The 13,869-nt window shown below is 48.8% G+C and overlaps 1 protein-coding gene across 1 annotated transcript in view; it reads right to left on the bottom strand.

The window, feature by feature from the left end:
• Positions 1–1,443: 1,443 nt before the first annotated feature.
• LMCD1 (LIM and cysteine rich domains 1) overlaps positions 1,444–13,869 on the bottom strand; it is a 58,127-nt gene continuing 45,701 nt past the window's right edge. The window contains exons 5-6 of the mRNA XM_036266909.1: positions 3,948–4,163; positions 1,444–2,069 (exon numbers count right to left, since the gene is read on the bottom strand). Of these exons, the coding sequence (XP_036122802.1) occupies positions 1,911–2,069; positions 3,948–4,163 (375 nt within the window). The 3' untranslated portion in view covers positions 1,444–1,910. The remainder of the gene's footprint in view (positions 2,070–3,947; positions 4,164–13,869) is intronic.

Genomic DNA, 13,869 nt, shown 5'->3' with positions numbered 1-13,869 from the left:
TCCAGTCAAGGGCATGTACCTTGGTGGCAGTTTATCCTGGGCCCTGGTTGGGGCCGTGTGGGAGGCAACCAGTCGATGTGTCCCTCTCACTCACATTGATGCTTCTCTCTCCCTTTCTCTCCCTCCTACTCTATCTGAAGATTAAAATATATATATATATATATCCTCAGGTGGGGATTAAGAAAAAAAAGATTTATGGAAAGAATGAATGGATGGATAGATGAGTGAATGAGTAAAGATTCCATTGATGTTTCTGGAAAGGGACTGAGAAGTAGGTTATGATTGAGAAGCATCTTCCAGGACAAGTAGAATTTCAACAGGAGTTGGTCTTCTAACAACCAGCTCAAAACTAGCAAAAGTATGGGGGGGCGGGGACGGGGTGTGTGACCAAAGGGAGTTTCCGAATATCTAGGAGAAATAGGCAAGTAGAAATTTAGAGAAATTATGGGTCACAAGACCAGAAAGACAATGAAGCCAAGTTTTGGGAGCATTCAAACGTGAGGGTGAGAATTTGGTTCTTAACTTGAGAGACGATGGGGAGCGACGAGAGTGGGTGAGGCAGACGACCCACTCACAGCTCCCCTTTGAGGGGACAGATGGACAGGGAGACTGTGTTTGCACATGCCATCCTGCAGAGGAGGTGGCCACAAAAAATCACTTTAGGAGGGTATTGCAAGAGCTTTGGCCACCTTTGCAAAGCATGTTATTGAAGGTAGTGCAGATAAGGGACGAGGAGAGCAAAATCTGGGTGATAAAATTCAAGAGACTTGGCAACAGATGGAAAGATTAAGAGAGAAAGAAGGTCATTGGAGGTGGGACTGTGAGTTCCTAGGACTTACATGTTTTTCTGTGCTTATATCTGCAGTAGAAAAGGATGTATTTTCTTAGAAATTGTGGAAAGGAAACAAACTTGGGGATGCAAATGCTCAGAGAGGCCATAAAAGGAGAGAAAATCTCACCCAAAGACCTTTTCTCTTTGGCTCATTCAATGTTCAGTTGGCAACATTTAAAAATGGAATGATTTCTCATAAAAATCTAGTAGGTCTGTCCACATGAGTCACCATGGCCCATGCGGCTGTGTCTGGTGGCTCTCCAACTCTCTACCTGGTATTGCACCCAGAGGGGTTCACTCATTACCTGCTTGGGCTTTGAGTGTAGTGGAGTCCGGTCCCTTCTCTTTAAGCAGCTCATCAGTTCCCAGGAGCCTGCTTTTTTGGTACACTATGAATATACTCATGTGATTTTACACATGTTTTTCCATCAGTGATCTGGGGAAGCCTGAAACTGGGGATGGGGATTCTGCTCCAAGGACCTACATTCCCCGAAGAAATTGGAGGAGACGCACTGATGAAGAGGCCACCAGCATTCTGGTTACGGGGCTCAGTGGATGCCACAGAATCGCTGCCTCTATGTAAATAATTAGATAAGGGCGTATGTGAACTGCATAAAATGTTTATTGATATGTTTATCATGCCAAAAAGTTACTTAAAATTCAAATTCCATTTGAAAGGAGGCAATAAACGATCTTTGGAATCCCAGCCCGCTCCTGGAGGAGCCCCCAGGCTCATGAAAAAGCACGCGCATTCTACCGCTACGTGATCCGCTCACTCAGAACTGCATTCTGGGAAACTCCTCCTAGAGATCCCTTGCAGGATGCCAATTGTGTCTTTAGTTGGTAGCCGGGCAACAACAGCAACAAAGACAAAATAATTCCATCCTAAGCCTTCTCAGGACATCTCTGACTTTGAAACTATGGACCCTCACAGGTCCCCCACCCGACCTAGAATATATGCGTATATATATTCTCGCTGAAAACAATATCACTGTTTTTGGTGCCTGCTGGCTGTCATGTCAGACCCTCAGGATGGCCTCAGTGCACCTGTGGATCCCGGCCACGGACAGGCGGCCCTTCAGGAGCGTTTGGTCTTGCTGCAAGTTGGGCACAGAAGCTGACCCTTGGTGACGATGTACGCCCGGCCGCTCAGTAGCTGCTCGCAGCCCTCACAGACAAAGTGCTTTCGGTGCCAGGCCAGGTCTTCTACACGCTGGTAGTCCTCTGAGAATATGATCTGGGGAGAGCAGAAGAAATGAGCCTGGTAGACTGTGTATGGAGGGCAAGTTGGAGGATGGTGGTTCGTCCTACCTATTCTTGTTCTGACCTTTCCGTGTCTCAGTGGAGAAACCTGACACCCATTTGAGGCACTAAGTACCGAATTTGGTGAAGGTCATGGTTGCATCTCAGCTCCTCAGATGGAAAGAAAAGTCCTCCACCATCAGCAGGTTTTACTTATCTAGGCTCTGAGACACTCTGGGTAATTGCAAAGCCCAGTTGTGTTCTGAGACAATATTAAATACCTCGGTGAGGACAGCCTAGCGAGAGCCAAGCTGCCAGTGGTCAAGAGCATGAGCACACAGGGTCACTCAGGCTCGGGACAAAGTGACATTTTGGAATATGCATACGGCGAGGAACCCTGAGCTCAGAAAGAGCAGAATAGTATACTTGTGGGACAGGCCTTCAGATGCTGGGGTCAAACAGGAGCTGGGTATGAAGCCTCACTTAAACACTTAGCTTTGCGCCCTGGCCAGTTTGGCTCAGCAGTTAGAGTGTTGGCCCATGGACCAAAGAGTCACGGGTTCGATTCTGGTCAAGGGCACGTACCTTGGTTGTGGTTCGGTCCCTGGCCCTGGTTGGGGTCATGCTGGAGGCAACCAGTTGATGTGTCTCTCTCACATTGATGCTTTTCTCTCTGTCCCTCCCAACTTTGTGACTTGGGGCAAATTGCTTAGCCTCCCTGTGCCTCAGTTTCCACGTCTGTAGAGTGGGGCTGTGAATACTGCCCACCCCGTGGGACGTGACGAGCGCTGCATGAACTGCTGCACTTGCCCTGCCTGGAATCCTGATGGACACAAGGCCAATGCCACGGCCACTGACCTCTCTGAGCTCACTCCTCTCACGTGTAAAGTGGACATGACGACTGTCTCTCCTTATGGGGTTGTTGTGAGATATAAATGGCACATCCCACATGAAGGATGTCGCAAATTACTGACCCACTGTAAGCCCTTTATAAAGGGTAGAGTGTTGCTACAGCGAATATACCGTTGTCCTCACAAAGACGAGGCTGAGGTTCTGGCCTGCTGACAGGCCTGTCCCTTTATCAATATCACCTGATGGCAAGTGACTAGGTCAGAAGCCTTCATTCAAATGGAGACCAACTGTGGAAGGTGGGAGGAGGCAGATATTGGCTTGAAATGCAGAAGACCCTCATATGTGCCACAGATGAAGGTAGTGAGTTCCCTGTCACCAAAGGCATGCAGACAGTAGTTCACAATTATTATTGTCATTACTACTATACCTTGGAGTTCCTCTAGTCTTAACCCATATTGGAGAGTTGAACCCCTCTCATAGCATCTCTACCTATTGTATTGTATTGTGTTATGTTACTGTGGTGTTACTGTATCATATTGTATAACATTATCCTAAGACTAACAGCAGCTCCCATTTATTAGTTACGTGGCCAGGCCCATGCCAAATATTTTCATTCAGTGTCTCATCTGCCTTCATAGCAACCCCATGGATGGACACTGCTGTCCTTCTCATTTTATAAGGAAGAAACTGAGGCACAGGAGTTGGGAAACCACACAAGTCACAGATGCAGAGCCAGGTACCTGCCTCCTGTTCCACCTCCTGTGATGTTCTTCTGAGCATTTACTAGGTGCCAAGGACAAGACGGGACAGGCACTGTGACTGCCCCATCCAACCACCCAAGGGTGCAAACCAATATCGGCCCCATTTTGCAGATGCGAAAACAGGCTGAGAGCGAAAGTGTGGCCCGAGCCTCAGTTTTCCCGTCTGTGGATCACATCACGAATGACACCATGCTCCCCTCGGGCCCTGGGTCCTCTCGCACAGCAGTGGGGGCCCCCTGCACAGCCGCACCGGCTCTCACCTCATCGCAGCCAGAGCACCGGGGCCGCACGCTCTCGCAGTAGTGGCGGCCGCACCAGGGAGCACCGTCCTTCCAGAAGTAGATGAGGTCCGCCAGCGGCTCGGAGCACTTGACGCACACGAAGCAGGCCGGGTGCCACTGCTTGTCGTAGCCGGCCCTGTCCGAGTAGACCACGGGGCTGTCGGCAGGTGCTACTCCCTTGCAGAGCTCACAGACCTGTGGGGGTGGGGGACCCCAAAGATACAAGGTAGTCAGGAGAGCAAACTGCTGTGGGTTCGAGTTTCAACTCCAGTCTCTCTACTCTTGGGTGACCTTGAGTACGTTGCTATACCTCTCTGCTCCTCAGTTTTCTCATCTGTAAAGTGGGTTAATATTGCCGACCTAGTAGGTTGTCGTGAGGACTAAACAAAGTACTTGTTTAGCACAGTGACTCTCAAACATTTTGTTCTCAGGACGCTTTATACTCTTAAAAAAGGTACAAAGACCTTTTGTTCATATGGGTAATAGTTATTGATATTTACCATAAGAGTAATTAAAACAAAAAGTTAAATAATTATATATTATTTCATTAAAAATTAAGCCAATACATTAACATTAATATTTGTAATTAAAAATAAATAGAAAAGAGTGGCATTGTTTTACATTGTTGCAGGTTTTTTGAATGACTGGCTCAGTAGAGGACCTCTGGGTTCCCGTAACTGCTTCCAGTTTTCATCTTTTGCATAATGTTGTTTTCTTTAAAGTATCTGAAGAAAATCTGGCCTCACACTGATATGAAGCTGGAAAAGGGAGGAGGAGTATTTTAACTGCCTTTCCAGAAAACTGTGTATAGTTTTCTTTGATTCTACATCAAAATTCAAATGGTCGTTTCCCAAATGTCAGTTAATATGGAATTTGGAACCCTATCAATCAACCTTTTGTCCTTGCTACATGAAAACCCACTGGTCCACCTTGCACTTTGAGCGGATTTTTACCCACGTATGTTTATTTTTCAATAACCTTTAAATTTCAGAACTGTTTAGAGTTACAGAAGAAATCATGAAGATAGTACAGCATTCTCATATACCCCACAGTTTTCTTTGTTCTTAACATCTTACATTAATATGGTATATTTGTCATGATAAAGTAATAATATGGATATGTTATTATTAACTAAAGTTCAAACTTTATTCAGATATTCTGAGATTTTGCCTAAGGTCCCGTTACTGCTCCAGGACCCCATCCAGGACACCACATTATACTTGGCTGTCGTGTCTCCTTGGGCTCCTCTTGGCTGTGACAGTTCTCAGACTTGCCTTGTTTTTGGTGATCTTGACAGTTTGGAGGAAGACTGGTCATGCATTTCATAGGATCTCCCTCCATTGGGGCTTCACCGATGTTATTAAGTTGGGAGGAAGACCAGAGGTAAATTGCCAACCAGATCACATCCTACCCAGAGTAATACTCAATCCATAGACTCCTTTGAGTCATTTTGGAGTTATCTCCTGCTCCTCAAAATTCTAACGATGATGATGACGATGATGAAGATGACAATGATGATGGCTATCATTTCCTTAGGGCAGATCTGTGTCCAACACCGTGCTCATTCATTATAAATACCTCTTAGAGAAACCCTAGAGAGTTAACTCTAGAAGGAGAAAGATCTTCCTTTTAGGGAAATCATTATTTCCCCCAAGATATGGCAAAACAGGTTCAGAGAGATTTGGCAACTGCTCAGTAACATACTGATAGGAGGCAAAGCCGGAATTCGAACATGGGCCCCAAAGCTAAGGTTTGTTGGGCTACATGTTGATCAGCATTGGCAAACTGGTGAGGCCAGACCTGCCATGGCCTGTGCTTGTAGGACCCACCAGAGAGGAATTCCAATTCAGTGGAATGTTTTCTCAGAAACGAATTCCATTTTTCTCACTAGCAGACCTGTGTTATGCACTGAATTGTGTCTCCACCAAATGTCTGTGTTGAATTCATACATGGGAGCCCTAACCCCAATGTGTTTGGAGTCAGGACCTTTATAAAAGGAGGTAAATAAGGTTAAGTGAGGTCGTAAAGATGGGACCCTAATCAGGACTGGTGCCCTTAGAGGAGGACAGACCGGAGACCAGGCAGATGCTCTCATTGTCCCTGCGGATTTACAGAGGAAAGGTCGTGTGAAGGCACCGTGAGAAGGCGGCCGTCAGCGGTCCAGCCGTCAGCGGTCCGGCCGTCAGCGGTCCGGCAAGAGCGGTCTCAGCAGAAACCAACCCTGCCAGCACCTTGGCCTTGGCCTTCCAGCCTCCAGAACTGTGAGAAAACACATTTCTGTTGCTTAAGCTACCTAGCAACCTGGTCTGACTAGTACAACCTATATTACAAAAACGTGTGCTTACTTATAATATTATACAGTTGACCCTTGAACAATGCGGCAGGGGGCAGGGTTGAGGGTGCCAACGCTCTGTGCAGTAGGAAATTGGCATATAATTTAAACTGACTGCATATTTGGACTGCCAACCACAGACTGAAAATACATTGACCCTTGACTAACATGGGGTTAAACTGTAGAGGACCCAAACAGTTGAAACCTGTGCTGTTGAAGCTGAAAGGTCAACTGTATTTTGAACAACAAATACAAAAAATTTGGGGAAATTTGTCTTTTCTCCTGTTACATGAAGTGCCCACACAGTATCACTGATTTGGCCCTCGGCCTGCACCCCTGAGATATTGACTACTTGGCTCCTACGGAAACCATGTGCTGAGCTGGCTTGGAATGAGAACTTTACTAAGCAGCAATTCCATGTCCACCCCCATTGAAGCCGTTCCTGTTTTGCCCTAGAGGGATGAGTAGATGTATGTTAAGAGCCTAAACAGTGTTCTTCATTGAAATACTTTAATTATGTACTTAATAGATTCCTGCGTATGAAGAGGAGATAAAATCAAAGTGGTGGAAGTTAAGGAAAGAACAAATGACCAAGAACGTCCACGTGCCCATAGCGGTCTCCAAGCACGGTGGCTGTCGAATGAACGTCGAGGGAAGAGATGTGTTTGGCTAACCGATCCTGCCAGCCTGCCGCTGTTCCTTAGAATGTGCTGGATTTGTGCTTTCAACTACACCCACAGGACGAGCGGTGTGAGAACCCTGTGTCGCTGCACAGGCTGAGTCCCCTCACCTGGAACCGACCCTTCAGAGGGTTTAAACCCAAAGTGAGTGATGAATCAACATTCATTTATTCTCCCCATCTCTTCAGCATAGCTGGGACGTGTGACCCATTTGGCAAAGGCTGCTCCAGAACCAAGCGAGTTTTCTGTGTCTGTCTCTCTGAATTTCACAGAACGAAACTTCCAGTCCTTCCCTGCCACGGAGGAACTTACTGTCAATCCACAACACGGGTGGGGTGTCACCAGGATGCATCAGAGGGAAGGGGAGAGGGACACAGGTGCACCTGGCGGGTCTGGGACAGCAGCAGGTACCCGTGACCCAGAGAAGGAAGTGGAGAATAGGAGGTCAGAAAGGCAGTTTGGGGTGATCATGGGTGGCTTTGCACCCAGGTTCTGGGTTGGGATTCACTTTGGAGGTGCTGGAGAGCCATTACTGGTTCTTGGGGTGAGGAGTGCCGCGCTGGGGTTGCACTGTAGGGTGATCATTCTGGTGGCACGTGGAGGAAAGCAGATTCGTGCTCCCGTGCTTGGTCGCGGCTCCTCAGCCGTCTGCAGGTCCCTCGTCAAGGGCCTCTCTGAGGCGTGTCTTCCCTCGCGGTTTCCCCAGCATCCCTGGCTCTTGGCCTCGTTGCTAACAGGAGCCAGCCCTTCTAAGTAAACAGTGTCACTGACATTTTATGAAAGTAAGATGTCTGAGTAATAAGGCCTGTCAGCATATGTCAGGAACCAATTTTCTCCTCCTTGCCTCTGAGCTGCTTTCTGTGCCCCTTTCCCTTCATCTCAAAGACAGACAGATCTGACAGCATCCTGGCTGTCACCTGGATGCCCCAGCCACCAGGGGAAGGCTGGCAACGAAGAGTCTGAATGCCTAGCCTGCTCCCACCTTTCTCTGTACAAACTTAATACTTCTACAGTCTTTGGTACTGAGGTTTATAATTTCTAAATTTCAGGGGATGGTTTGGGGGGGTTAACTGTGTGACCTTGGGCAAGTTACCCAACATCTCTGCGCCGTAGTTTTTTTCACCTGTCAAATAGGGATTCCTATAATAATATTAACAACATCATAGGGTTGTTGCATGATTAAATGGGATAACAGAGTTAATGGACTTTATAAGGGATCAATAATAATTAGCTAAAATCTCCTGTTATTCCCAACCCCAGCCCTCCCTATAGGTAAGAAAGCCGAGGCTCGGAGGAGTTAAATCACTTTCCCAAGATGACAAAGACATGTTCAAGGTGGGATCCGCATTTGCTTTGGAGGCCTGGGGTTCCTTTCCTAACACTGCTAGCATGTAGGTTGGCATCGAGTTGTGTGTCTCATTACTTGGTCCCTACCCCAGAGTCAGCTACAGCTGTGCCTGGCCTCGCGGGTCTGCTCTGATCCCTCTCCAACCCCACCCCCGAGAAGACGGTGATTCTCAGACCAGAGTCTGCCCAGCACTCCCAGAGGGCTTAAAGCAGATCGCTGGCTCTACCCCCGAGGTTCTGATTCAGTAGGTCTGGGATGGAGCAGAGGGATTCGCAAGTTCTCAGGGGGTGCTGATGTGGTCAGGAGACCACACTTTGAGAACTACTGTCATAAAGTGTTTAAAAATGATCTTATAAATAAACTCAGCAAAAACGATACAACCAGTTTGATTTAGTTACAGCAAAAGCCAATCTGAATTCCTGGCATGCTTCAATTCTACACTATTCTAAAGAAAGCCGTATGTGGTCCTTGTAGGTCACCTGGCCCGAGAAGGAGAGAGTGTGGTCAAGTAGGGGTCCCTGGGACAATGTTAAAAGGCAAAAACAAGAACATTTATCATTAGCATGTTAGTTGGTTCTTACTCATACTCCCCACTATCTAAAACCAGAGCTTGCACCCTGGCTAGTGTGACTCCGTTGGTTGGGCGTTGTCCCATGCACCTAAAGGTTGCTGGTTCGATTCTCAGTCAGGGCACATGCCTGGGTTGTGGGCTCGATCCCCCATAGGGGCACGCAGGAGGCAGCCATCAATGGTCTGCTCTCACATGGAAGTTTCTCTCTCTCTCTCCCAAAGTTAATAAACAAACAAACAAACAAACAAACAAACAAACAAGCAGAGCTTGCTGATGAGACTCTTTGCAACTTATGCTATATAGTTTAGTTTACAGACTGCTCCCTGGGGCAAGGGGTTGGGGGGCATGTGGCAGAAACCTGTCATCAGTAGAACAAACGTGATGCTTCTCCCTGTGCCATGGAAGGTTTGCCCTGTCCCTGTTCAAGTGGCGAGTCTTAATGAAAAGGGTGTCGATGAAAGAGGGAAAATTCTGTGCTCGGGCCATTGTAATCTGTAAAAACACCTGCTTTGAGAAAGCCAAGGAATGTTTTAGATTCAGCTGCCTCAGACGCTAAGACCCTGCAGGGTTGGGGTCTCTTAGTGTGTGACAATGATGTTGCAAATTCTTGGACCCTCCTCCCACCAGTGAGGTATCTAAGTCCCTTCCTTTGACTGTGGTCCAATCTTAACGGCTTGCTTCTGTCAATGGAAGGGATGCTGTGGATCCCCGAGGAAGGTCATAAAAGGCAACACAGCTTCCACTGGGCTCCCTCTGTCACTACACACACCCTGGCCCTGGACAGGCAGCAGAGAAGCCCACAGGCCTCCAGGCGAGGGCGACCATGTGGAGAAGACACACAGAAGTGACTGCTGGCTCAGCCCCAGCTTTTGTGTCTTCCCAGCATCGAGGCCAGACGTGTGAGCGAGGGAGCCTCACAGCCCGTGGCTGCTCCAACTGTGCCAGGCGGACCGAGGGGCGGTCCCCGCGGAGCCCTGCCCACACTGCCGGTCTCTGAGCAGACAGGTTACTGTCTGAAGCCTCTCCATCTGGGGAGGCTTGATAGGCAGCATTAGGTAAAGGGCACATCCATGGTGAGCACGGAATCTTTAGACTTCTCGGGACACGACGTATTTTAGGCAACAGCAGATTAAGGACAGTGGCCAAGGGCTACATGGCCAAAGAACTGTCTTTAAGGACCAAGCCACACTGGCCTTCAGAGAGGGGTCAGCAGATATGGACAGCCCTCTGAACCAGCAATAATCTCTCCGCCAGGGTTGCCAGGCCCTGTGCCCATCCTGCTGTCTCCTCTGGAAGGCTCTTATCCAAAGGCCTTCCCAGTCTAAACCCAGAGTGCCTTGTGCGGATCTCACCCTTACAACACAGTAAATATTAACACAAGGGCCTCGGGTCCAGGCACTGGGCTCTTTCCAATACAAATGCTCAACAATTTATTTATAAACAGTAACTCCTCATTTCCTCTTATGGTGATTATTCACCATCTTCGAGTTGCAGCCTCACGTATCCCAGAGTCATTATTTTTCCTTTTCTTTTCTGGCTTGGGGTCATTTCTGGCATCCTTAGCCTGTTGCGGGCTGTTCCCCCCAAACCGTCATCTTCCCGAGGCTCCTGCCCGTGCAGGCCGGGGCGCAATGCTTAGGGTCGTGGCCTGTGGAATGAGTTCCGTTCCATGGCTTCATCTCTGGTCAGCCCTGGGACAGGTCACCTGCCTCTCTGAGCCTCACTTTCCTCATGGGAAGCAGGTGGCAGGCCCTGGCTCGTGGGATATGCTTTACACGGAGGCCCCTGCTGCTGGCCAACCACTTTGCTTCGTGCGTGCTCTTGGGGCGCGTTATTGAATATGGGGCTCTCTGGCATGCAAGCTAAGGCGTTTGACATTTCTAGCTCCATCTCCCTCCCTGGGTATTTGGTGAAGGGGGAAATGGAACCAGGAAGGCTTCCTAAATGCTATTATTGTAAAGGAGAATGTCAGCCCGGGGTGTTCTCGGATCCAGCTTTGTGGCTGACTTTCTGCAAAAGGAGGCTGCTGGTAGGGAAAAGACTCATAGGGGTCATCACTGGGCAGCAGCCTGGCACGGCGCCTCCGTAGTGGCGCTCTGGCGGCGGGAGTCCCAGTCTTTGGAGTGCACGTCGGGCTGGGGGGACGCGGGCCTGAGCTCCAGCTCCGGTTCCACCACTCACCAGCTGGGTGACTGGACAATTTCCTGTGTTTCTCTCTCCTTTTTTTTTTTAAATCTGTGATCCAGAGCAGGAAATACATTTTATGGCCTGATGTAGTACAGAAACACACGTACACATACACATCCCTGAGACAAAAGGCCCAGAAAAATATTTACTACCCCTGAAGCACTTCTGTTTCTCTCAAAAAAAAAAAAAAATTCTGGTTGTAATTCACTAAATCGATTCACTGCCCACTGATAGGTTATGTGACCTAAAGCTGGAAAACACTCTTTAACTTGCCTAAGAACTTCTTAATGTCTTTGTCTTTACGAAGGGGATAATACACCTTGTAGGATACTTCTTAGGATTAAAGTGACAGGGTTCTGAAGCCTCCGGCTCAGTACCTGGCACAACCCAGGTGGTCAATGAATGGTAGATGACATCATCATCATCATCATCATCATCATCATCATCATCCCACCACCCACTCACCTAGAATAGCAAAATAAAATCAGATAAAACCAAAGTAATTCATACAAAGCTAAAACTATTCTTTATGGTTCTTCTAGTTTGGGTTCAGCAAACTACCTCCATGGGCCACATCCAGCTCACCCCCTGTGCCTGTGAATAAAGCTTTATTGGCCCACAGCCGTCCTCGCCTGTTGAGACACTGGCTGCATCAGTGCCGCAAGGACAGAGGCGAGCAGTTGTGACTGAGACCGTGTCGATACTGCTGTAATTAACCTAGTTATTAATAACAGGAAGGGGGCAAAGGGAAGAGGACACATGCCCAGTAAAGGTGGGGGACTAGCAAAGGTGCTTGCTGTCCATCACACCCGGGGACAGAGGTCATTGGCCAGAATGGGTGTGGTCACTGCAAGTGTGGGGAGATTTGGGATATATAATCCCCTAAACAAAGAAACTCCCGGAAATCAGTGAAGGAAAAGGAGAAACATCTGTAACAAAAATTAATTAATTAAAAAAAAAAAAAGAAACTCGCTCTTGTGCTCTTGGGACCCTTGTTGCTTGGGGGGGGGGGTGCGCTCCCCTGCCTTCACCCGCATGGAGTGGCCTAATGGGCTGTAACTGGCCTGATGCTGAACTGGATCCGGCCCCGACATGGAACAGAAACTCTGGACACTGGCTTTGCATTTAGCTCTACCGAAACCCCAGCTACACTTCTGTAACTGGACTAAGGGAAATGGGACTTTGGAAACGCAGGGATGTAATTCTCTGCAAACAAAAATCACTCATCCTCCCTTGAGAGTCTCAGAACATTCTTTTTCCTGAGATATGGTAAGAACTCCACCCCCAGCACCCAGTGGGGGGAAGGGGACACCCCAATTTCTCTGATAACAGTATGGCTGCAAAGTCTAAAATAGTCGCTCTCTTCCTTTAACAGAAAAAGTTTGCCAACCCTGTTTTAGTCAATGGAATATTATGCGGTCCACTTCAGTAAAAAAAAAATGCTTGGGAGGCCTATGTGGCAACATGGAAAAGTATTTACAAGTATAAAAAGTGGAATAAAGGGAATTTTCTGTGAAAAACATAACTCCCTCAATGTTATTAAAATATTTCCACCATAAGGAAGGAGGGAGGCCGATGATGAGAAGCCTGGTAACCATGGTGATTTCTCAGGGCTGTTTCTCTGGGCCTCGGACCCTCCTGTCCTGCAGCTCAGAGGGGTGCAAGGTGGGGGTTGGAACCGGGGTTCCACATTCCCAGAGAGGGGCTGGCAGGCAGGCAGGCCAGTACGCCAAGCCCACAAACCAAACATCTGCTCTGACAAAGATCTGGAAGTCCCTTGCCCACAAATATGTCCCTCGGTGGGGCTACAGTCCGGCTGAGTCGCCAGCTGCTGTGAGTTTTCATCTGGGGGGCAGACGCAGCGGAAGGTGGGGACCCAGGCCTCCAGTCTCTCTCCTGTACCCTCTTGTGGAAAGAGGGGGGTGGGAACCACAATGTAATTTGGGCCAAATTAACAGATCTTTACACCTTCAAGGAAGGTCTCCGCTCGTCTCAACCTACCCCCTCCTCTTAGTCACTCTTTGGCGTGGCTTGGCCTGGAAAAGGGGTGATGTGGGGAAGGGCTGGGGGGGGGGCGGAGGCGGGGGAGGGTGCTGGCAGGAATAATAAATACTAAGGGTGGAGGTTACATTAAATGTTATGTTCTGGCTTTATTTCCCCCTTCTTCAGTTACAAGTTTGGGGTGTAGGGAAGGACGGAAATGCCTGGGCAAAATGACCATGCCCAGGAAATCTGCACATTTCCGTTTCTGAGAGAATATCCACGAAGCTCTCTAAACGCAGGGACCGGTTTGGAGACGTTAACCTCACGACCATCAGAGCAGTGAGGAGGTCACTGTCCGCGCTCCGTCCAGGTGGGAGCGGTGGGGGGGGAGGGCCTCGAAAGGCAGTCTGGGCTTCACCGTTCTGGTGGGAAAGGCTCCAGTTGGCAACTCCCCGGCCACGGAACCCTGTGAAGCCCCCAAGACCCACAGTGGGTGGGACTAGGGTGGGGCAGGCAAGTCCTTCCATTGTTCTTGGCACGTGGACAAGAGGCCCCCAGATTCTCCCCTGGGCGGGGCTGTTACTCAACACTGCTGTTCACCCCAGCTAACCTAAATCCACACCCCTTGCACTGTTGTACCCACAGTGCTGGGCTCCACCCGGGACTTCTCAGGCTGCATGGATGGAATCCTAGCCCCACCTCCCATCAGCAAGTCCTCGAACCTCTCTGTGCCTCAGGCTCCACAACCGTGAAATGGGTATAACAACACCAACCTCTCTCACTGGTTGTTCGGGGGATTC

This window comes from Molossus molossus, unplaced genomic scaffold (assembly GCF_014108415.1).
Source record: "Molossus molossus isolate mMolMol1 unplaced genomic scaffold, mMolMol1.p scaffold_m16_p_18, whole genome shotgun sequence".
Taxonomy (NCBI): Eukaryota; Metazoa; Chordata; class Mammalia; order Chiroptera; family Molossidae; genus Molossus; species Molossus molossus.
This window is presented reverse-complemented; position numbering and strand designations above follow the sequence as displayed.